We start from the raw sequence: 25,137 nt of genomic DNA on the forward strand, positions 1-25,137 counted from the left end.
CTCTAGCCATCAGACCCATGTGCAGTCCAGCTCTCACTGATGGCCTGGCTTTCTTCCAACCTTGCAGGAACAGCAGAGGATCCTGGATCTGGGCATCACGGGCCCCGAGGGTCATGTGCTGAGCCGGCCTGAGGAGGTGAACATCTGTTGAATGGGACACGTGACTCAGTATCCCCTGAGGGCTGCCAGAACCACATAGAACCCACTTCCCGTCGAGACTGGGGCTTCTCAGGATCTGAATTTGGGCCCTCTGAGAAGTCAGAGGTTACATGTGTGGGTGTCTACGTAGGCAGTGTGAGGTCCTCGCCTGAGCTGTAGAGGAGAGCAGTGGGGGTTGTTTAGCCTGGAGGCTCTCCCTTGTGTCTCTGAGCCACCACATCCTTTCTTGGGTAGACACAAACAGCTTCTTATTAGCCTCCTGCAATGTGGGTTTCGTGGTTCATAATCTGGGGCCTCCAGAATCTCACCATCTCCAGGACGTCGTCATGGGGATCTAAAAGCTCTTCTGAATTGCTAAAGGGCATAAGGAGAATTGTCAGTTTTTCCATGGTAGGTCTGGGCGGGGTATCAGCAGAGAGGGGCAGACAGTCTTCCAGACCTGGAGGGATCACAGAGCAGGAGCACACAGGCTGAGAGTCACTGTCTTGGATGGTTAGGCTTGTGAGACAGAAGGGAGGTACTCACATCATACATACTGGGGAATCTGTTTTTCTAAACTTAAAATCTGTGACCTTTTTGGAAATCGGCTCCTTGATGAAAGGCTCCGTGGAGATCAGGCTTTTGTGGACCTGGTCAGCTCTCAACGAAGAGAATGCTGGGTGTCTCATGGAAACGAACAGACTCTTCTTACAAGAGAGAAGTGACAGGCAATGACAGTCCTCAAGGAGCTGGCTGTTGGCTTTAACAGTAGGATTTTTCCTTATGGCAACAGGTGGAAGGACATGCTTGATCAGAGGAGTATGAATGGGACCAGTGCCCGCAAAGCACAGAGCTTGAGAACGGGAGGTTCCCTCTGGCCGTGGGAAGGGTTCAGTTTCTGACCTGTGGTGCAGGGGCCACTGGCTCCCCCTAAGAAGAAGATAGATTTGTAAGGGTTTGGAGTCCAAAGGTGCCATCAAGATTGTCCGGGTTGGGGTGGGAGGGCAGACTATCTATAGCTTTTTTCCTCTGACTTTGGGGAAGAAGTGAGGCTGGAAAAGGAGAAAGAAAGTCAGAAAGAGGCCGGAAAAAGAGAAGGGGGAGGAGGCCCTTGGAATGTCCTGCACACACACAGGATTTGTATTTCCTTGTCCTGCCCTTCTTCCTGCACATGCGCATTCACACAAACAGAAACAGACAGACACACACATAGAGACAGAGCCACAGACATACACACACACCAGGGCACCTTTGGCACCATCTGTGGCCCTCAGGACACCCTCCTCTTGTCAGCTGAAGGACAGAAACCGTGACATTTCCAGTACTGTCCGGTCCCGCTCCAGGCCTTAGGGTTCCTGTCACACCATCCAACCTTCCACGTACGCTAGAAAGCCGAAGGGCTGAGCTGGGGCTGGCACATGGGTGAGGGAGGTTGAAAGTGACTCTTGTGGCCCCTGTGCGTTCTGTCGCTGGGGCTGGTGGACAGGGACTTGGGGAGGAGCTGATCGGAGAGAGAGGGTGATAATCCCCGTAGCTGATGCTCAGAGTACCCAAGGCTGGCTTTGTACACTAGTGTGTACATGTAACATACACACACGTGTACACATGTATACATGCATACTGGGAATGCTTGCCCTTGCATGTTTGCACGCATGCACCTGTGTGTGCATGTGCACACAAACACACACTCAGGAGCCCCAGCTCACTATAAAGCCCGTGAGCCCCTGTAACCAGTGATGACACCTGGCTCAGAAAGTGTGCTCTCCCCTTTGTCCAGTTGTCCTAGTTGCAGGTGGGGGAGGAGATGTTGCCCTCTGAGAAGAGCCAGTGCCACTTACCTTGTTTCACGAAGCTACTTCTGAGAGCCAGAATCTTGTTGAACTTGTAAGAGCCTTCCTGGGGGCTTGCTTTGGTTTTTCCTTCTGTCTGTCCTAGTATCCCCAGATCCCTGCAGACTTAAACAGAAGATGCAAGCCCAGGGTTTGTGAAATGGGCAAAAGCTATTGGAGGAGAGTTGTTCTCGTTGCTCTTTTGACCACTAAATCAAACCCGTACTTCCACGATCAGACACAGGAGGTTTCCCTTGTAGCAGTTGTTGCGTGGAGAATTTCTGCATCCCCAACCGTGGATTATGAGGCCTCCTTTGGGGACTGGCAGGTTTGGAGTGCTCCAGTTTGAGGAGCTCTGGGCTTTTGGGCATCACCCTGTTGTCTCACAAAAGGCTGTAGTGGATGCTTTCCAGGGTCCCCTGCTTCTTAGCTGATCAGAGGCTCCCTCTCCGCCCCAGCATTTGGTTCTTCCCCTGAGCAGATGCACCCTTAAGGACAGCCCCTTGAGCCAACGGGCATGAGCCGCCACCTTCTCCTGCAGCTCCTGTGATGACTTTTCTGTTTGTTGCTGGGCATCTGTCGTGTGTTAGACCCTCTGTGAATAAAAAAGAGAAGAGAGCAGGAGCTTGAGCTGGGCAGGGCAGTGAGGGAGATCCAGCCCGTTTACCACCGGCAGCCGTTGACCTCATATGAACACGTCCTTCCTTCCCATGTCGTGCCCTGTCGCCACATCGTGATGGTTAACTTGGCTCGGTTCTCCCCAGGCCCAGCTGGGAAGATGGAGAGGAGACACCACCGGGGATGTGGAAATCTAGAAACGGCCTGGCCGCCCAGGGTGCCCCGTGTGCATAATGACCGGGCCTGCTGAGACAGCAAGACAAACGTGGAGGGGATTGAGGCTGAGATGGGGAGGAAGAGACAGGTGGAGAGTAACTAGGGAGGGCAGACTGTGATGGGCTCTGGGCAGGAAGACTGGCATCAGGGAAGAAAGTGGGAGGCGCAGGGATGAGGGTGACAGGGACAAAATACCATTCCCAGAGAAGGGAGCTTTCCAGCTGGGCCCTGTCCAAAGTGCGACTGGGGTATGAGACAAGGAGGACGGGCGTGCGGGGGTGCGTGGTGTACAGACGCTGCTGTGTATTCTGGTTGTCTGGTGCATACCGATGCTGTTGTGTGTTCCTAGGCGAGTGGCTGTCCTCTCTGGATCTTGGGGTGCCTGACCTTAAAAAATCAGCAAGGCTGGATGACCTCTCCAACCCCTTGATAACTCTACTGAGATAAACACAATTTTTAAAAAAAAATTATTTGAGCTGTAATAGTATTTTCACAATATTTCAAGTGGGTGTTATTTAAATCCATTCACTGCGTGTAAGGGGTATGCACAGGTACACACAGAAGGGTAAATGTGGATCCCTTGATGGTTCTGGAAGGAACCCAGAGACTTGGGGTTTAAGTGACCTCTTTGCATGAGGTAACCTTGTAGTCAGGCCTGTGCCCTCACTGGGGCATGTGCTGTGGCGGGGGAGGGGTCAGAGCTCCCCTCACGGAGGATGAGCAAATCCACACAGGGCCCCGGGATGCCCATCCTGCAGGCCCCCATAGAACTGGCACTTTCGCTCCATTTACTTCCTTGTTGGTGTGATTTCACATTCCAGTTCACCCAGGACAGTCCCAGCCCGTGCCCGTTGCTCCCATGCCGTTATTAATAGTGCCTCTGTTCACTTTCAGAAGTGTTGGTGTTGGGCCCATTAGTTGGGTTAGTCACTGGCGCCCCTGGGAAGCCGTGAGGCTTCTAGAGAAGTCCTTTCTGCGCTTCACACTGTGGACTCTTGAAGTGACCTCAGAGATTCCGGCCGTCCCTCCTCTGTGCTGCCCCTGGCCAGAGGCACTTCTTTTGTAACTGGAGTCAGGGAGAAGGAGGGCGGGTGGCTCAGCTATTCCAGGAATTAAAAACATTTGGAGGTTTAATGAGCTTTTGCAAGAGCCATTTGGTTTGCCGTTGAATTTTGAGGCCTTTCTCTTTACATAGCTGATGCCCGAAAGGGCCAACGTGAATGAAGTTGTCTTCGTTTATGAAATTAGATTACCAGTTAACGCCATTGTAGAACTTCAGCTCTTAGTCCAGCTCCTGTAGAAGCTTGGTTGGCTAAGATAATTCAGTTAGGAGCTCAGCTACCTCTTAGGAAAAGTAGCAGCTCGCTTTAACTGTTAACATACAATACAGTAATTTATTTGCTCAGTAAACATTTTGGGGTGACCGCTGTGTACCAGGCACTACACTGGGAACTCTTGGGGGTGGGGCACAGAAGATACAAAAAATCTGAGTTCAACCCAACCCCTTGGTGTGAGGTGTTGAAGTCACAGCTTCTGCCAGGATTTAGGGAGGGAACAAAAGGCTTTTTGAGAGCCATCATTCTACCATTGTACGGGCTCTGCACTTGTCCGTTCTAACACATATATCTGTAGGGTATACCTTGCGCTCAGTAGTCTTACTTGGCCAGGTAGTCAGCAGTAATCACTTGGGGTCTCTGGGTTACTATTCATTGAAGCATCAAGTTAAAGGAATCGTGAATTGGAACAGCTCTCCCATCCCGCACTGAGGGTCATACCAGCCTGTGCAGCCACGGACATGTTACCCATACTGAAGACCATGGCTTGCCGCAAATCTGCCTGCTCCCAGAACCCTGTGAGGTCACATTGCTCCTTGGGTCCCATTTGTGGGTGTCAGATAGAAGCCCAGCACAAAAATCTCATCCCTGGATGGCTTGACTCAAGACCCTGCAGCTGGAAGGAAGGCACTGACTTGGGGGCAATCCCTATCCGTGCCCGGTGCTTTTCTCAGAGGAGCAAGCATTAAAAATCACCTAGAGCTCTTAAAACCCACATTCTGGGTCCCATCCCCAGAGTTACTGATCCGCTGGTTCCGGGAAGGGCCGGAGAGTCTGCATTTCTTATCAGCTCCCGGCTGGCCTTCCAGCCTCTCACTCACAGGCTCTCGGAAGGAATTGCCCCATCATTTACACCCACCCGTTTTGAGTGACCCTGGGAAAGTCCCATCCCCCCCCTGTGATGCTCAGGGCACAACCCTGAGGACGGGGTGGCAGCCTCTCCTTCCTCTCGGCCTCCCTTGGTGGGTTGAGGGTGCAGACGGGGCACAGCTCTCACATCCACGTGCTCCTCTGCAGGTGGAGGCCGAAGCCGTGAACCGCTCGATTACCATCGCCAACCAGACCAACTGCCCCCTGTACGTCACCAAGGTGATGAGCAAGAGTGCGGCCGAAGTCATCGCCCAGGCCCGGAAAAAGGGTGAGTGTTGCCTTACCGGCTGCCTGACTGAGGGCAGGTTCGCGAGGGAGGCAGGCGGCTCCTTTTCCAGACCTGCGTGCCAAGTGGGCTGTGTTCCTCACGTTCCAGCATTAACCTAATTACCACCGAGCGAGGCGGGGAGCTCCAGTTTCTCCGTCTGTTCCACTGCGGCAGCCTGGTCACCGTCTATTTAAAGCCGCGCACAAAGAGTGGGTGGGTGGGCACATTTCCCTCCCGCCCTCGCTCCCATAGACAAGTTGGCCTTGACTCGATGCAGTCTCCATAAACTAGGCACGCAGATGGCGTCCGTGTCCATCTGCCCCAGAGTCCTTCTGGAGAGCATTCTATTGCAAAATGAGTCCCTGCTCTGTGGCTGGTAGTGATTTCTGCCCGGGTGAGTAAGACAGTGTTGTGAGGGCGTAGGGCAGAGCGTTTTGCCCCTGGGCCCTCCTCATGTCTAGTTCTCTGGGTGCTTGAGTCGCTCCCTTGTAAATTATATTGACCTATTCGGGGCTGAGGCTGGCACTAGGGAGCCCATTGAGAAGGTTCTTGGGAGCTAGTTGACTAAGTACAGCCTCCTTTGCTGCTTCCAAAGATTGGTCCGTGGCACCCCTTATACGTTATGAATGCAAGAGACCTCTCCTGTCATCTGCCATGGTTTTGAGTCCTCACACCATCCATGTGTCCTGCACTTGGGAGTCCAGGTTTGCGGACAGCCCAGTGGCGCCTGGTTTGTGAGGGTGCATGTCCTGGCCTCATCATTTCTCTCCTGATCTTTGTCTGGCTTTCTCCTGGTCTCTCTCTTTCTCTCTTTCTGTCCCTTTATCTCTGTGTTTTTCTTTCTCTGCCAAGAAGGGAGCGGTGTGACCTTTATGCTTCTGTTTCCAGTTTTCTGTGGGATGTGATCGCATGCAGAAGGACCGTAGAAGTCCTTCAATGGTGGGTGACTTGGTGTGAGTCCTAGAACAGATTGCTCAATGACCACTGAGTCAGCTTGTCCCCAGAGATGATGGCTTCCAGACGGACCCAGCAGTTCCCTGCCCGGGCTCCTTGGAGCTCTCCCCGGGGCCTCTGCCCGTAGGCTTGGCCACACATGGTTGCTGTGTTCCTATCCTCCTGGACACCTGCCCTCTCCTGGCTGCTAGTAGGAATTGCCTTTTCGAAGTAAAGCGACAGTCACTGGTGTAAGGCATCCACTCAGAATCAGCGTGGAGTTGTTTTCTGGAAGCTGCTGTGGATGATCTCTGTCAGTGACCCTCCCTCGCCTGGGCCCTTTGTCTTTCTGGGCACATGTTTGCTTCAGCCTCAGCCCCCAACACTGATCACAGAACCACTGCTTCCACGGAACATGGGGACAGTTGGCACGGTGTCTGGAAAGAGGAAGTGAGTGGGTAGCTTTAGTTATTTTAGGAACCATGCTGTACCCAGATGATGATAATAAGCAAGGAGTTAAGAGTCTCCTGGGGCATAGGGCGTAGGGCATTTTAACATAATTTTAATATAATTTAACGTTCCATTTAACAGAATGGAAAACCCGAGAACCTGCTTTCTGATTCAGACTTTTCACTTGTCCAAATAGGAGGGTGGAGGAGTCAGTCTCTGAGAACTTGGTTTTGGTGGCTGGCGCCAGCCCTGATCTGGGGCTCAGAGTGCTGGCCTGTGAGCCAGCTTGGTGGGCAGCTCAGGGGCTTCTCCTTCCCGTGCCTCAGTTTCCTTATTTGAAAAGGAGAGATGGAGTATGTTACTGCAAAGTCCAGCCCCGCTCTAATACTCTCACCTTAGTGCCTGATGAGTCCCTCTGTCATCTTTTGGACTTTGACCCTGTGTGTGTATTGGGCAATGAGCACTAAGAAGGGACTACTTTGGTCTGTTCCAGAACCTTCCACCTGTGAGTCCTCAGTGTGGTGCCTCCAACATGGTTCCTGCGGTGGCTTTTGCATTCCAACCGACCTTCTGTAGTCTGTGGAACCCTTTGCTTTCCTTGGGGCTGAGCTGCCAGAAGGGAATTTCTGGTGCATTTGTGTGCTAAAGAGCAAGAATTAGAGATCCTTGCTTGCTTGTGGGCTCTTACAGCTCTTTCCGTCTTGTTGGAACTTCATCATAACAACTTTGGGAGGCAGCCCAGGCAGGAATTTTTGTGCTTTGGTTTACTTTGCAGCTGAGTAAACCGAAGCTCAGAGCTAGTGTGTGGTAGGATTGGGCTTGATTGTCAGGTGCCTGACTTCAGGCCTGAAGAGCCACACGAGTAGCTGAGTTACCTTCATGTTTTGAGATTATTTTTAAATGAGCAGTGCTGGTATGTGTTGGGGTTTAGTTTCTTTCTTTCTTTCTTTTTTTTTTTTTTTTGAAGATTTTATTTATTTGACACAGAGAGAGGGAGTATACAACCAGGGGGAGTAGCAGGCAGAGGGAGAAGGAGAAGCAGGCTCCCCGCAGAGCAGGGAGCCCGATGTGGTCTCTATCCCAGGACCTCAGAATCATGACCTGAGCTGAAGGCAGATGTTTAACTGACTGAGCCACCCAGGTGTCCCCATTGGGGTTTTGTTTCTTGACAAACCTGGTAGAAACTTGAGCTTGTGGGATGCCTGGGTGGCTCAGTGGGTTTAAAGCCTCTGCCTTCAGCTTAGGTCATGATCCTGTGGTCCTGGGATCAAGCCCCACACCGGGCTCTCTGCTCAGCAGGGAGCCTGCTTCCCCCTCTCTATCTGCCTGCCTCTCTGCCTACTGGTGATCTCTGTCTGTCAAATAAATAAATAAAATCTTTAAAAAAAAAGAAACTTGAGCTTGTCACCTAGTAGAGTTGTGTGTAATACAGAAGTAAAGATTCCCAAACAACCAAGAAGGAAATAGGATAAGGTTTTATTACACATTTGCGCTCTGGGATCAGTGTGTCCTGTCCTGGATCAAATCCCAGCTCGCATGCATGAGGATGTGAAGCCAGGCAGCTCCCATACCATCACTAGATCTCATTTTCTGCGAGGGCAGGGGGTAGCGAGAGTGACTTATCTTGTAGGGTGAAGATGGCACCTAACAGAGGTGATAGGCGTACAGACGTTTATAATAACTCCCCACTGTTCTCATGGTCAAAGAGGAAAGGGTTGGTTGGAAGGATAGCAAGGATGCCGCTGATCCAGGCTAGGGGTTTTCTGCTAAGGATTCTAGTTCAGGTGCGTTCTTCCGGTCCCCACTGGCAGGTGGTAAGGCACTGCCAGTTTTCTGCTGTTCCTTGTCTTCATCTGTAAAATGGATAGATGAAATCTTCATTTATTTGGCAAACTTTTATTATGTGATCTTGCAGGCTTTTGCATTGGAGGCGAGACATGGTCCCAGCCCTCAGCTCCTTCGCTTGTTGGGGTGGGACACTTGAATAGAAAGTCATACTGGGAAATGCTCAGTTGCACGCCAGGTATGGTTAGAACACACAGAGGAAGGGGCCACTGTTTACAGACACACCCCACCTGTCTCAGGGAGATCAGGCTACATAAGGGGACTCAGCATTTCTCTACAGTGGGAGCGGTTGAAAGACCATGATTTTATGTCTTCTTAATGCCCATGTGCTTCTCCACCTAGAAGGCTGCTGGTCCTAAGTCTGAGACAGGAGGTATATGGGCTAGTGAGGATGGGAGATGACCGTAAGTGAGAAGATATTTTATGTGCACTAGACCCAGCGCAACTACCTGCCATCCTTTTATCTCCCGGAGAGATGGCGTCATTTGGGCTGTTCCTCTATGCTGTGCCCATCAGCAGGACTACGTACCATCCACCCCATTCTGCAGATAAGGAAATGAAGACACAGCCTGGAAAAAAATATTTGGGGCAGTTTTTCCTCTTCAGAAGAACTTAGACACTGGTCAATTCAGTAGGCTCATTTCGTGGAAGAGAAGTTAAAATGCAGAAAGTAAATATCTTGCCCCAGGTCATCCAGCCCATGGTTCCAGACGCCTGGCCACCTTTTTTCATTGAGGGTCCAGGGTGGGGATTTCTCTAGAAATGGCTCCCTCAGACTCCGCTTTGTCCACAAATGGAATCTAGCGTGGCTGCTGGTGCCTTCTGTGTAGGAATGGTAGTGTGTCAGCTGTGCCTGATAACCTCATCTGACAGACGTCTTTCTCCATCCTCCTCCTCACCCCACCCCTGTAACTCAGAGGCGGAAATGTTCAGAACATCTGGTGACTGCTGAGGCATGTTAAACCCTGGGAACCCAAGCTGGAACCAAAACTTCCTATGCCCTGTGGGTCAATCGGAATGACTCCAGCGTCGTGAGAAACTTGTGTTCGTGGGGCCCGTGAGGACCACCCCAACTTGGGGATGAAGCCTTAGCATTAAGTTAATTCACAACTTAATGATGTTGACATATGGGTTGGCTTGTGGATGTCATAAAGTCTCACCAAAAACTGGGATAGGGCTCTTCAGAGAAACAGAGCCCAAACATGTATATGGAGAGGCAGGGAGGGCAGGGGAAGAGAGGGAAGGAAGGAGAGAGAGAGAATGAGGGGCAGGGGAAGAGGGGGAGAGAGAAGCAGACTGGTCTGAAGCAAGAGGCTCTCAGGGTTGTGGGTGCTGTGAGGTCTGAACCCAGGCAGGCCCACAGACTCTGAAGATTCGAGGTCGCGGCCCGAGCCCAAGGCTGTCTAGAGGCGGACTTCCTTCCCAGTCAGGGCCGTTGCCAGGCTGGGAGTTAGTGCTGTGTTGTTGTGTAGCCACTTGCAGGATGAGACTCTGGGGTTGGTTTCCAGCCATCTGAACTCTGAGACTGCCGGAGATAAGGGCAGATGTGGAAACTTTTGTGTCATTTCTGTAATACTCGGGCCGGGAGTCTGAATCGCTGGACTCATCCTTTTCTTTCCCCACTTTGCCCAGTGTCATTAGGAAGAACCAGCCACTCTTGTTAAACTCAGTTTGACAGAAATGTTCTAAGGAATCAAATCCATGGTCAACCCAAACTTAGCCTCTTCTGAGACATATTTGATAGGGGAATCCAGTGGTGATATTTTGTGCATCTCTGTTGACCCAACACGCCATGGACTGGTAGTGCTGGTTATCCGTGGAGAGCCCCTAGGCTGTTGAATTCTGGCTGTGGGCTCTCTGAGAGGAGAGGGAGAGTGGCTTTGTGTGTGTGTGTGTGTGTGTGTGTGTCCCTGTCGATTTTTTTTTTTTTAAGATTTTTTTTTTAATTTATTTGACAGAGATCACAAGTAGGTAGAGAAGCAGGCAGAGAGAGAGGAGGAAGCAGGCTCCCTGCTGAGCAGAGAGCCCGATGGATGCGGTGCTCTATCCCAGGACCCTGGGATCATGACCTGAGCCAAAGGCAGAGGCTTTAACCCACTGAGCCACCAGCTCCCCCCCCCCAGTTGATTTCTTACTGTGCTTTCGTGGCTGCTTTTTGAAATACACATATGTGATTTCCCATTGTTTGCACTCTGGATTTGTCCTCCTGCTTCTCGTTCATGCGAAATGACCTAACTGTCAGAGCCGGGAGCTGTCAAACACTTCTAAACCCCAGCCTCGCATTTGTTCTCCACGGATGCACTCAGGCCCTGGGCTCCTGGTGAACAAACACCACCGTCAGGGCCTTACAGTTCCCGTCCGTGCTAGAGGGCCTGCCAGAGGCTGGCTTGGGGTCACATCCTTCAGTTCAGACTTTGCCTGGAGAAGAAAATCACGAGGGTCTAACTGCTGCCAAGGAAGAGTCAGCAGTGTGTTTGGAGCAGTGCGTGAAGGCAATTTCAGCTTATTTCATGGTTTATTATTATTGGGAGTTCTCTGTGGCACGCACTTTAGTGGGGTCTGTGGCCTGGTGGAGGTCCAAAAGCTCATCCACGGCTCCCTTCCATATAGGGTTTATAAAATGGGAGAGGTGCCCTGGGAAGGGACTGGGCAGCCATTAGGACAGAGGGGTGGAGCCCCGTACTGGTGGTCCCACATCTCCCTGGAGGTGGAGGTCCCCTACAGGATGGTTTAACTCCTGCCCTGCATTTGGGGGCTGAAGAAAAGAAATCAACCGAGAGCCAGCAAGGACCTCTGAAGTGAACAGGCCAGAACAGACATGAACCACAAGATGCCTCCCTCCTTCTCCAGGATCCCCATCTTAGCTCGGCCCTGGGCCAGGTGTCCTGCTCGTCCTCAGTCTCAGGAGGCAGGTTCTGGAGTGCGATGGCCTTGGAGCTCTGACCCTGTGCTGGGCTTGCTGGGGGGCTGCTGGCTGGGTTCACCCCTTTGTGGGGAACTGCGAGTTCCTGTGCACAGAGAGGATGGGACTCGACTCCCCAGCCTGATTTGTACTTCACAGAAGGGCCACGGTGGTTGAGGGCACTCACAGTTGTGGCATCCAGGAGGTGTTACAGGAACCAGATGCCCCTTGTACAAAAGTTTCAGGGAGAGGAAGCGCAAGAACAAGTTACCGGAAAATGTTTATGCTTGCCCATGGATTTTTCAAAGAAGGTCTGACCACTCTTGTTCTCTGAGCGTTCCTCTCTCTCGAACCTATTCATGTCCACAGAACCGGGAAACCTTTAGGGTGGGATCCTTTGGTTCCCTAATGACTGGCAGAGACCTCCCCTCTGTGCTCAGGCAGTAGTGGGACCTCCAGACCCGGCTGGGTCAGAAGGTCCGGCTGAATGTGCAAACCAAAAGCTGGGAGCTGGAGGTCCCATGAGAGCCCAGGGCCCAGCGTTGGTCTGCTTGGCCATCTGCGTTTAAAAATGGTGCTGGCCGCAGCTAAGGCCTTCTCATTGTGCAATGTTCTTCCACTTCGGGGTGAGCTGGAGCCGTTTGTGCAGCTACCCAGCTGGCTCCTCGAGACCAAATCCTGCCTGGGAGGCTTTGAGTGGATCAGGAACTCAGGAGGCTTTTGTGTGATTCTGAGCTTTGGCCCTGTTCTGCCTGGGGAGTTGCCTGCTGTGTGAGGCTTTCCTCTGGGTTCTGTAGCCCGTGGGCCCTCCTGCCTGGGATTGTTACTGATTTCCTCAGGCCAGCTATGCTCCCCCAGCTGGAGAGCTGCTCCTCTGAAATTCCTGAGGCTTGAGTAGCAGGGAGGGTGTTATGGTGTATTATCAAGAGAAAAGTCCTTGGAAGAGGCTGGGGAGAGGAAAGGAGGTGCATTCCTGACTGGGAAGTGTTTGGCCTTGAGGGCCTTGTGTTTGGAGAAGGGGGAACCCTGTGGGGGTTGCTGTGGGGGTGGGTCAGCCATGTGTACGAAGGGAGGAGGCAAGGAGAGGTGCATTCCTCATGGTGGTTAAGGCTGGCTGAGGTCACATTCCAGCGCTGATGCCCTCGATTATGTCCTTTCATCAGTGTGAAACACATTTATTGAGTGCCTACTGTGTGCAGGCAAACTCCTTTTCTTAGGAATTGTCCCATCATGTGGAGAACCAGAAAATTCAAAATTGGGTGATGATTGGATTATTGGAGGTGAGGACCCTGTTGGGTTGTGGAGAGTGCTGAGGAATGGGTGAACTTTGATACGAAGCTGGATAAGGAAGGGCATTAGATGCTTCCTTGGAAAGTTTGTTTCAATTCTTAAAGGCAGGAGGGCTGCTTAGGAGGAGTTTATGAAAAGAGAATGGTGTGGGAAGATCACACTGAAAGTGTCACAGGGAATGAGCAGGGGGGTGTGGAAGAACTTGGAGAAAGCAAAAGCAAATATGAGCTGTGATTGGGAGGCTGCATCAGAATGAGCCAGGAGCAAGGAAGAAGGCCTGCTGGAAGGGAAGGAATGTGGGGTGACCAGGGAAGGATGTATTTAAGGTGTTGAAGCACTGGCATTCAGTGGCTTTGGGACTCCTGATTTTCTGGCTTGCACTGGAACAGAGAGGAGGACACGATTTGACGTTCTCTGATGATGTATTAAGTTAGACCAAGCTTCTGGAAACACTAACATTTCGGCAGTGTAACTGTGCAGGGTCCCTCATTTCTCAGTCTTGCCAAGTCGGCTGTGCCTTTGCTGGCTCTCAGGGACAGTGGCCCTCATGTAGTGATTCAGGGATCCACTTTGTCTCTTGGACCCACCCGCGGCGCTGTAGACAGGTTCCCAAGTGTTTTAGCCCACTGGTCTCAGGTCTAACTTCCTCGCTCAGCCCCAGAGTCAGAATGGGCAGTGCAAAGGGGGGCAGTGCAAAGGGAGGCAGTGGGGCAGTGTTGGGAGAGCCGAGAAGTGTTTTGTGAGCTGTGAGGTTCACCTTGAGGTGGAGGGATGGTCCCATGGATGGCCCCAATGAGAAAGTCTGGATGGCATTTGGGACTGTGCTTGGTTGAGCAGGAGGTTGTTAGTAGACATGGGAATCAGCAGTTTTAGAGGTAGAAGAGTGGGGCCCAAAGGAGGAGTCTTGGGGAGCACACTTTGGGTGGTGACTTCGGCTGGTGGGGCTGTCTGGCCATTAGCGTCCTCACCTGCAAGAGGGCACTGGTGCCTCCTTGGAGGGGATGGCAAGAGCCCGCAGACCGCAGCCGGGCCAGCAGTGATTCCCACCAGGGGGGTTTCCTTCCTGCACTTAATCGTGAGCACTCAGCCTTGTCTTTCTGTTTGTCAGGAACCGTGGTGTATGGTGAGCCCATCACTGCTAGCTTGGGGACTGATGGCTCCCACTACTGGAGCAAGAACTGGGCCAAGGCCGCTGCTTTTGTCACCTCCCCGCCCCTGAGCCCTGACCCGACCACTCCGGACTTTCTGAACTCCTTGCTGTCCTGGTGAGTCTTGGTGACCCGGTCACGCTCCCCATTCCCAGCCTCTCCCCAGACTGGCTGACCCATCAGGGTACAGCCTGGTGGGCAGAAGCAGACTCACACACAGAGAGACCTTTGTTCTCAAAATTCAGATTGCAGAGCGGGAACAGGGCATTATCACACTGACGTTGTTCTGCGGGGAAAATCCAGATAAAACCTGTGCCATCTTGAAAGTCAACCAGCGAGGAGAGGTATCAGAAGGCTTCCAGTATGGTGCTGCAACACCCAGAGATTAGATACCTCACGGAAGGGATTTAGATACACAGCAGTGTTATAATGAAGCTTCAGGACCGGGTTGCTTCCTCCTCCATGTCCTGTCTCCTGAGTGGGGAGGATAGGCTAGTTCAGAAACTTCTGGTGGTTCGGCAAATTAAAAAAAAAATCTGTCCAAGGGTGACTGGATGTCAAGGATTAGTTAAAAGCTGGCTGTGTGTTTTCCTTCCAGCGGAGATCTGCAGGTCACTGGCAGTGCCCACTGTACATTCAACACTGCCCAGAAGGCTGTGGGGAAGGACAACTTCACGCTGATCCCTGAAGGCACCAATGGCACCGAGGAGCGGATGTCTGTCATCTGGGATAAGGCTGTGGTAAGGAGCAGGGGCCTTGCTCGTGGACTGATGTCAGCTTGCCCCTGCCTCCTTGTCTCACGGTTGTAGGTCTCACAGAGGCCTTGAAATGGCAGTGGAGAGAATTCTAGAAGCTGGTACTTGTGTGACAGTATTTTTCTAGTTTGGGAATCCCAGACAGCTCCTTAGAGGTCATTTCCTCCTAAATATTACATATGTATTTATTATCGTTGTCCTCTGGGTCAGTGGAGACTGGAAAACAAAAACAAAAACAAAAACAAAACCAACCCAGAGACTCTTTAAAATAAGGATTTTTTTGATCACTCAGGAAAACACTTTTTTAGCAACCTGGTGACCGGTCTCAGGCAATCTTCCACTCTGGGAAATGGGCTCCGTTTCCTTAAAACTGTCTCTTCGGGCTCTCTGGAGTTAGCCTTTCTGCCCACTGCTGGCGTCTGACGGGCTTGTTTTGAATGTCCACCAACCTTTCGGGGGTCCTTTGGGCTCTGATTTGCAGTGTTTTAAAACGTAGTAACACAACAGGTTTTTCTGGTTCTTAAGGATTTCTTTAGATATGGAAACAAAATATCCTTATTCCAGAAAGAGCAGGGAAGGGAGTAAAAACCCCTCATCACACATCTTTCAGATAACTGCAATGAACATTTTTGACAAATGTCCTTCCGGTTTTTGCCAGTGCAAGAGCACCCGTGTGTGTGAGATATGTGTGTGCGTGAGTGGGTGAGTAACACTGGCATCATCTATACTGTTCTGTGGCCTGTTTTATGAAACAGGGTATCCTGAAAATATCACCACTTCCTTAAATGTACCTGAAGAACTTGACCTTTGGTAGCAGCAGTTTCCATCTTAATGCTGGAGTATAATTCATTCATCATTCTTTGAATGTTCATATTGTTTTCTGATTTTTTTTTTTAACTGGGACGAACATCTTGTATACACATCCTTGGACAGATCTTTAATGATGCTTGTAGGTGAATTTTCTAGAAGTGTTATTCGTGGGTCAGAGGGTATGTATATTTTTGAGGCTGTTTATGCCGACTTCTGCCACTAGGCCCAAATTGGTTATCACCAGCAAAACAGAAGTCTTACTGATCTGGCTGGCGAATTTGCACTTAATTCTTCAGTTACTGATTACAGTGAATTTCTTTTTCGTGTCCTTAATTTGACATTTGTCTTTCTTTCTCTTGATACGTGCTCGTTTCCTTTGCTCATTTTTCTACGGGCTTCAGAGCGGGCTCCTTACCTCAGAAACAGGCCGTCATTTCCTCAGAGTCTCTATCTGAAGGGAAGAGGAAGACAAGTGGTAGAGATGAGGAGCTGCAGGGAAGGCTGTGAGAAGACTGGGGCTGGCCCCTACGGGATGCCACGGACAGCCAGACACCGGCCTAGGACCTCTGGCTGGGCCAGACTGGAAGCCGAGGGCTGCTGAAAAGACCAGTGTTTCCAGCCAAGCAATGTTTTCTGAAGAGCCCGTGCCTCAGTTTTTTTTTCTTAACTTTTTATTTTGAAATAATTATAGATTCAGAGGAAGTTAACAAAGAGAAGACAGAGGGGTCCTGTCTACCCTTCATCCGGTCTCACCGATGCATTATTATGACACCACACCCAAGCCCACAGAGTGACAGTGTTGCAGTGTTCACATGTGGTTCTGTGTCATTTTACCATATGTAGGGTCATGCAACCACCTCCACAGTCAGGACCCAGATTTCGTCCATCGCCACGAAGACCCCCCTCTTTTGCTGCCCTGTGCTAGTGACACTGACCCCCAGCCCCTGGAGGAATCCCCACCTCGTCCCTTGTTTGTCCTCCATCTCCGTAACTTCGTTATTTTGAGAGTGGGCTAGAAATAAAGCCGTGTGGTCTGTGGCCTTTTGAGATTGGTTCTTTCACTCTGCACAATGCCCTTAGCATCCATCCAAATTGTTGTGTGGATCTAATGCGTGTTCCTGCTTTTGCTAAGGAGTGTTCCACCCCTCAGCTTTTTAACTTGCTTTTGGGGTGTATGTGTGTGTCGTACTCTTCAGGTCACTGGGAAGATGGACGAGAACCAGTTTGTGGCCGTGACCAGCACCAATGCAGCCAAAGTCTTCAACCTTTACCCTCGGAAAGGCCGCATTGCTGTGGGATCTGATGCTGACCTGGTCATCTGGGACCCCGACAGTGTTAAAACCATCTCTGCCAAGACCCACAACAGCGTAAGTCCTGTTAACTGCATGGACCCAATCCCGAACGAATTAGAGTCCCAGAAAGGGACTGAGGGAGGGAGAGTCCCCAGAAAGAGCTTGCTGTGATAGGAATGAACTTTTTCCCAGGGTATATTATAACTTGTAATTTGCCGAAGGGGAAGAAAAAAAAAGCTATCTTCTTCTCTTTGGTCAGGACAGTAAGACTATTCCTCTTCTCAGCATTTTGGAGTTCTTTATAGGAAGAGCTCTCTGTCTATAGACCTTCAGAGCCTCCAAAGTCATGCCAAATGTCAGAAGCTTCTAGAAGTCAGGCACTGCCCTATTTTTTAACAAGGTACTTTCACCTGCTTTTTTTTTTTTTTTTTTTTAAGATTTTCTTTATTTGATAGACAGAGATTACAAGTAGGCAAAGAGGCAGGCAGAGAAAGTGAGGGGGAAGCAGGCTCCTTGCTGAGCAGAGAGCCTGATGTAGGGCTTGATCCCAGGACCCTGAGATCATGACTTGAGCCGAAGACAGAGGCTTTAACCCACTGAGCCACCCAGGCACCCCGGGCACTGCCCCATTTTAATGGTGGAGGGCAGGACCTTTCATGGCAGTGCCTGCCACAGTGGACCCACAGCAAATATTCAAATGCCCATTGGGCACTTCTATTCCTTTAAGCCACTGCTTTCTCATGTCAGTATTCTAGACAAAACCCCTCAATGACAAGATGTTCTTTTGGTCTTAAAGGAATGAACTTTGAGTTGACTTTTCCCCTCCCTCCCTGCTGGCTGGCTTAGCTTCCCAGCATAGTGTTACAGCTACATCTACGTGTAACTTAGATCAATACCTTTTTGGGATCTAGAATGGCCTTAGCGGGCAGCACTCCTAGGGTCCTGCCCAGTGAACATACCTGTTCATATGCATTAACAACACTGTCTCATTTACTCTTCATGGGGCCTTCTCAGTAAAGAGATGGCGCCATGACCACAGTTGCTTAGTGGAAAGATAGGAAACGGAAGCTTTGAGAGCTTATGTGACCAGTCTGCTGTTACATGGCTATTTTGTGGTAGAACCAGAACTAGAACCCCCCAATTGCCCAGAGTTCTTCCCTAGCAGACCACACATGCAGCCTCTTGGGCAGGCTTAGACGGAGACAATGCTTCCCTTCCCTGGCAGTCCGTTCTGCAGAGGGGATGGGTGAACGGGGCTTATTATTTAAGCTGTGGATGACTTAGCTAAGGGGTGTGCATATGGAGCCCTTACCGTGGCAGGAGAGAGGCTGTGAGGGAGAGAGGATTTGAGGAGACAGAGTCTGCCACTCACGCATCACTCCCAAACTTTCCTGGAGTGATAGCACTGCCCTGCCTCTACTTCCAGGCAGCCCCATGTAAGAGAAGTGCCTCTGATCTGTCCTCACCTGACTGATTCAGAGAGTCCACACTAAACACATTTGTGCAGCATTAATCATCCGGGAAAATACAAATGAGAGGGTTTCCCAGCGTAATACGCTGTTTCATACTACTGGGCTAATTAGCTTTAATTTGTAGCATTTAGCTAACTATTACTAGAGCTAACTATTACTGAGTCTGTTGCTAGAAGCGTCTGCTTGGGCTTTTCAGGCATCCAGCCAGATGAGTCATTTTAGGGAGCCCCAGGGTTGGATGTAGGTTCAAATTGTCTATACCTGGTGAGCAACGCAGCCTCACTGCTTTGCGGTTTGGCAGAGGGGCGGGTCGGTTCTGTATTCTCTGAGCTGTGAGCCAACCATTGGGCTTGTTCGTTTGTTAGTTTTAAGTGACGTAGATTCATGGGGCTGGTTCTTCCCATTTTTACAAAATGGCTTTTAGTCATTTGTGATCTGTCATTTACGGGCAATTAAAGTCAGCCTAGGCGTGTTGTGATGGCTCTGTCATTAAAGAGCTTGCAATTCTATTTTGAAAGGAAAGTAGAAAAAAAACCAGACCGTGGATGACTGGACATTTCCTAAATGCCTGGTCTGTGCCAAGTACCGTGCTGGATGCTTCTGTCCCTTTTATTTCCTTGAATCTTGGCATCAGTCCTGCGGGGCAGGCTTCATCCCAGGGAGATGAGGAGCTGTGAGGGACTTGTCCAAAGTCATACAGCCGGGGTATGGCAGACCCAGGATATGAACCCAGGTGGATGGCCCCACATCCAGGGTGGTTGCCAGTCCTCCATTAGGGCACAAGAAGAGCTTGTTGGAGTGTAGATGCAGGTGCGGAGTAAAAGATGGGGCTTGATGGCCTCAGTGTGACACACACCCTGTCCGAGGTCAGAGATGATAGGACTCTGACAGTGTGATCTACCCGCGTATGTTGCTTTCGTGTTGTCATATTCACGTAAGCCTTGGGGGAGAGGCAGACGGAGAACCTGTAGTTCTGAGGCAGGATTCAAGTGATCTCTTCAGAGTTCCACACACAACTCCTGGATTTCACCAAATCTGAGATGCCTTGATTTGAAGCTATTCCCTGAGTTTGTATACCACCTTGAAAGGAGATGCACCACTTTGAGTCTACTATGAGACTCCTTTAGGGCTCGCCTGTGCTTCGCATAGGACAACTGAGAGGCAACTCTGCCCCGGACAAGGGGGAGTGCAGAGAATCCTGTGTGCCTCAAAACATCGGCACTGGGAGCCGAGCAGGCAGAATGTCTCCTGAGAGGCTGAGCTGCAAGCCGGTCCTCCCGCACGTTGGTGGTGTGAATTCCTGCTGCCACAGCAGTCCACAGAAATGTCAGGCTGAGCAATTGATGTGAAATGGCCTCAGCATGGTCACCTCCTAGGCCGGTGAGAAAAGCCAAGCTAGAGCCCGCCAGCAGAGCTCATTCCATTGCTGTGAGACACGCGCTGATTCCAGCATGAGTGTCTTCAAATGGATGAAAGACAGTCCAGACTTGAGGACACACACACTGGTCCCAGAGTGCGTGTATGGAGCCCCCCCCCCATTCCCTCCTGCAGGTGCGTCTCTGCCTCACTCCTTAGGTAACGTCCAGAGGATTCTTTGGGGTCTCGGGCAGTGCCGACAGCCTTTTTCTGCTGTCTTTAACCGATAACACGGCATTCCGACACTGAACATGAGCTGTGAAGCCAGCCCAGGGCTTCCCCATCCTTCTGAGCCCACTGTGCCAGGCAGAAATGTTCTCCCGACCTGCACTGTCCCATTACAGCTCTCTCTTCACAGACTGACCCCGGAATGCTGATAACCAGTCTGACTTTCCCCAGAAAGCCATGCTGCTTTCTCTGGTGAGAGCTTCCCTGTGCATTCTCCAGCCACAGTCATTGGTGCCCGGGAACAGGGCAGGCAGGAAGAAGGGCAGGGCATTGTGGAACCTGGGGAAGGAGCTTGGAGTGAATTGAAGCTGGGGGATGGGACTGGGGCCTCCTCTTTTCTGTTGCCTTCTTCTACAACAGCAGACTCACATGCATGCAAAGATCCCGCCTGTCTTCCAAGAGGAAGCCCGGATATGTCCCCCTGCAAAGCCTGAAGCTAGAAGGATAGCTTCATGGTTCTGGACGTTAACTAGATGTCAACATTTCATTGAAGGCATTGGCTCACGTTCCCACAGGCTTTTCTCTCAGGGACTGCCGTTGAACCTTGTTGCTAACAGATTGAGAACCAGGAAAGCCAGTGGGAAAACCTGCTCATGGATGGCCCCATTTCAAAATTTAGATCTTGGTCAGAGAACGTCTTCGGATTTTAGCCCAATGGGTGCTTAAGTCAGTAAAGACAAAGCTGCCGCTCATACAAGGAATCACTTCCTTTGTATTTGTGTAGCATTTACAGACCCTCATGCTTTTCCACACAGTTTTTCTGTTCAGCTGCTTTCCCCTCAAGAGTTTTGAGAGGCAGGGAAAGATAATTCTAGACAGGAAAATGAAGACAGAAAGATTAAGTGCCTGCTGGGGTTGGTATTCGGGACAGGACCTTTCTTTTGTCTGTGAGATCTTGGGCAGGGTGTATGCTAAAGTTTTCATGCTCTCTCTTCCTAGTCTCTCGAGTACAACATCTTCGAGGGCATGGAGTGCCGTGGCTCTCCACTGGTGGTCATCAGCCAGGGGAAGATCGTCCTGGAGGATGGCACTCTGCATGTCACTGAAGGCTCTGGGCGTTACATCCCCCGGAAGCCCTTCCCTGATTTTGTTTACAAGCGTATCAAGGCGAGGAGCAGAGTGAGTAGCTTTGATCTTACAAACTGTTTTTGTTATGGGTTACGTTCAATTCTGTACAGGCCGACTAAGCACTTTGAGTTAGAATATTGAGAGGAGGAGGTGGAGGAGTATGGAGGAGTATGGAGGAGAGGTGGCTCACGAATAAGGGATACATGATTTTTTTATTTCTGGAGCACAGAATACCAGTAGACGAGTCAGGTATGTCCATAGCCAGCCAGAATGAAGTAAGACCTGGTGTGTGCTGGGATGTATAGTGGTTCAGAGGAGGTAGCCACTGCCTGGAGTCCTAGGGAAAAGTGTCATGGGAAGAGGGCATTTCGAGTTGGGTTTTGAGGATTAGGTAGGAGTTTGAGAAGTCAAAGAAGGGAGACAAGGAAGTTAGAATGTCATGAATAGGGAAGATGTACAGTGTATTCAAGGCACTGGTACTTGAGGACTGTGAGGCAGAGAATAGACAGAGCTGTGAAGGAATTACAGAGAGAGTGATCTCGAATGTGAGCTTAAATCTCTTCACAGAAATTTTGAACTTGGGTGTAAGTTAAAGTGCCTGGGAGGGACAATGGTAAGAGACGTTAGTCAGTTTTTGTAGAGTAACCAACTACCCATGGTCCATCTTGGGGGAACTTCAGCCTGGAGTGGTGGGGGCTGGCTCCTCACTGACATCTGTCCTCACTGTATGTGTCCATAAGGGGAGCCCTCCATCCCCACTCTCGCAGGCCTGTCCTAACTGCCGTTCCTTCCCCCTTTAGAGAGTTGCCTGGGAGATGTCCTCTGTGAACGTGGCCTGAGTCAAGGGGCTCTTGTGTTTTGCAGCTGGCAGAGCTGAGAGGGGTTCCTCGTGGCCTGTACGACGGACCTGTGTGTGAGGTGTCTGTGACACCCAAGACTGTCACTCCGGCCTCCTCAGCTAAGACATCTCCTGCCAAGCAGCAGGCCCCACCTGTCCGGAACCTGCACCAGTCTGGATTCAGTTTGTCTGGTACGGTTATGGTCTGGTTAGGCCCGGTTCCACAGGACCTTTCTTGCTGAACCAGCAAGGCTTGTTTTTGTTTGTTTATTTTGTTCCTCCAAAGATTTTATTTATTTATTTGACAGAGAGAGAGAGCCATAGAGCACAAGTGGAGTGAATGGCAGAGGGGGAGGTAGAAGTAGGCTTCCCACTGAGCTTGGAGCCCATTGTGGATCTCGATCTCAGGACCCTGGGATCATGACCTGAGGTGAAGGCAGATGCTTAACCGACTGAGCCATCCAGGTGCTCCAAGGCGTGCTTTGGTTAAAGGGTGGGGGACCTGGGAAGGAATGAAGCTCATGAGGAATACTAATATCCCCAGAGATGTAATTCCTACGGAATGACCAGTTGGGTCATTTCAGAATCTTGACGTGAGTGTACATCACATACAACGTCATGATGTGCATACTCTGTATATATAGAACTTGATGTAGGCAGAGGACATTTCTCCAAAGTCTCGTGTCCATCCTAACAGAGGGTGTTGTGGTATTTCAGAGCTCTCTTTGCCCCCATGTATGCAGCATATCGTGGTAGCTCAGCTTGTGGGGTCTGGAGCTTGAATAGTTGGACTCTATAGCCAGACACAGCTATGCCTCAGTCCCCTCATCTGTAGAATGGGTATAAGAGTAGTAGCTACCTTGTAGGGCTGTCAGAAGGGTTAAATAAGTGACCATCCACGTAAAGTGCTCACAGCAGAGCCATTTGATAGTTGTTATTTGTGTGATGTCAGCAAAGGTGAGCTGTCCAGATTGTCAGGCTTCCTTACTTGAAACTTGTGCTCCTCCATTTGGTCTATAGCTAAAAGCCTTCTTTTCAAGCTCCCTGAGCCACAGATCAGTATCCCACCCTCTATGGGACATTAAAGAAACAGTTAATCTGATAGGTTTTTTTTTCCTTGTCAAATATGCTGGGTTTCAGAAAGTTACCATGTATAATTCCATCTGTGGGTTACCAATTTTCAAAAATTTTATTATTTTGGTTTTTTATTTTTTTAGAGGGGGGAGGGACAGAGGGAGAGGGAGAAAGAGAATCTTTTTTTTAAAGATTTTATTTATTTATTTGGCAGACAGAGATCACAAGTATGTAGAGAGGCAGACAGAGAGACAGGAAGGGAAGCAGGCTCCCTGCTGAGCAGAGAGCCCGATGTAGGGCTCGATCCCAAGACCTCAAGATCATGACTTGAGCCGAAGGCAGAGACTAACCCACTGAGCCACCTAGGTGCCCCGAGATAGAGAATCTTAACAGGCACCACATCCAGTGCAGAGCCCGTGGAGCTTGATCTCAGGACCCCTATGATCATGACCTGAGCTGAAACGAAGAGTCAGACACTTAACCAACTGAGCCACCTATGAATTTTCAAAAAATTTTGTAAAGAACAAGCACTAGTTTTGTCAGAGTGAAATGGGCATAATCATGGCTGTGCTCTTTTATCTGACCAGGCCATTCCAATCTAGGGAAGCATCCTCACTCTTATTCCTGGTTACACAGCAGAGGTACAGAGTTGGGGGAATAAAATGCTAGAGAGAAGGCTGTAGAAGCCTTCAGAAAAGCCACGCAGTCTGACTAATGAGGACATGGGCAGGCTGCAGTCTCAGTCAGTCTCCAGCTGAAGCATGGTGTTATTTTATATACAGTTTTACTCTTTCAAGTGAGGGACCCAACCAGCTTTTGCAAGGACTGCTTTACAGGGTCAGTGATTTCTTTGGCTACCTTAGGCAGGTCCCTTTTTTGCAGTTTAAACTTGCAGTGAGGTTTTGGGAGAGGGACAGAGACTGGGCCTGGTCCTTTTTCTCCTGGGCTGTGCTGTTTGGGTTTAGAGGGGGGACTCCTGTAACTGTCCCCCCCCCCCCATGTGACCCTTTTTGACCCCCATCCCTGTCTCCTCTCCAGGTGCTCAGATCGATGACAACATTCCCCGCCGCACCACCCAGCGCATTGTGGCTCCCCCTGGTGGCCGTGCCAACATCACCAGCCTGGGCTAGAGGCCGGCTGGCAGCCTACTTGGGGATGGGGGATGGGACACCTGAGGACATTCTGAGACTTCCTTCCTAACTTTTTTTTTAAGAGCCTGTGATAGTTACTGTGGGGCAGCCAGTTCACGGGGCTCCCTCTTGGGCCCTGCACTCCGTCCCTCACCCGGAGTCACTGATTTTGCTCACCCACTTCCCTGTACATCTAAGGAATATCACACCCAAGTCTACCCACCAACCCCATACACGGAACTGCATCCAACACTCAGACATGCGAAACAAAGCAAATCACAACGAGGGCGTTTTTCATCTCTAACCTCTGTTGTACTTGTTACCATCTTCCTTTTCATGGGGGGAGGGGGGTAGGGTGGGGGGAAGATAAAGTGAATTGCCCAGAGCTGCCTTTTTCTTTTTAAATTTTGAAAAATTTTCTTCATGGGTCTAGGGAGAAGGGTGGGTGGGTGGGTGGGTGGGAGTAGGTTTTTAATTTTTTTTTTTTCTTTTTACATACTAAATTGGGACGCCTAATTCAATATTAATACAAGGGGTTTGAACTGGACATCCTAATGATGCAATTATGTAACCATTGAGCTGCTTCAGGGTGACCCGTGTCCCTCCTGAGAGGCTCCAAAATGTCCGCATTGCATTCCATCGTCTTCTGCGTCAATTGTTGATAAAGGCAGGTTTTCTTTTGGCCTAGATTTTGCTGCAGATTACATTTCTCGAGGATTCTCTTCTCCTTTCTTAACATCTTTTCTGCTCTCTCTCTCCCTCTCGCTAGCTTTTTCATTCATGACTGTTCTCACGTCTGTTCCTTTCTTGGTGTTTCCTTCAGCCCTCTTCTCTGAGACCCATGTTTTTCCCCGTTCCCCTGTGTCTTCTCAGATGACCAGATCTCCTGTCTTAGCGTGGTCATAAGAACCTGCCTAGAAGGGTTTGAGCTTTGTCACTGTAGCCATAGTAATATGCTTTCCTAGTCCACACACGACTGGTGCTACCCACCCGCCCCCACCAGGATATGCGTTTGAGTTCGGGATGCTTCCGGGTGCAGCGGAAGGGCTGAGCTACCCACACTCACCTGTGGGCTCAGCATAGAAACTCGAACAGTACTGAGACGTTGCAGAAACCTGAGGCTACAGGACATGAGTTTTTTCCTCTGTGCAATGCTAACTAACTAAAGAAAAATGCGGTCAAATCTGTAAATTGAGCCCCATGACCCAAGTGA

General features: G+C 50.3%; 1 protein-coding gene across 3 annotated transcripts in view; it reads left to right on the forward strand.

Moving 5' to 3' along the window:
* The window catches only part of DPYSL2 (dihydropyrimidinase like 2), a 125,704-nt gene extending 101,346 nt beyond the window's left edge, over positions 1–24,358 (forward strand). For all 3 annotated transcript variants that reach the window (XM_044224968.1, XM_044224969.1, XM_044224970.1), the window contains exons 7-14: positions 68–136; positions 5,153–5,273; positions 13,802–13,958; positions 14,440–14,581; positions 16,603–16,773; positions 20,754–20,933; positions 21,747–21,912; positions 23,833–24,358. In XM_044224968.1, coding sequence (XP_044080903.1) covers positions 68–136; positions 5,153–5,273; positions 13,802–13,958; positions 14,440–14,581; positions 16,603–16,773; positions 20,754–20,933; positions 21,747–21,912; positions 23,833–23,924 — 1,098 coding nt within the window. In that variant the 3' untranslated portion in view covers positions 23,925–24,358. The remainder of the gene's footprint in view (positions 1–67; positions 137–5,152; positions 5,274–13,801; positions 13,959–14,439; positions 14,582–16,602; positions 16,774–20,753; positions 20,934–21,746; positions 21,913–23,832) is intronic.
* The last annotated feature ends 779 nt before the right edge of the window (positions 24,359–25,137 follow it).

Source organism: Neovison vison, chromosome 11 (assembly GCF_020171115.1).
Source record: "Neovison vison isolate M4711 chromosome 11, ASM_NN_V1, whole genome shotgun sequence".
NCBI classification, from domain to species: Eukaryota; Metazoa; Chordata; class Mammalia; order Carnivora; family Mustelidae; genus Neogale; species Neogale vison.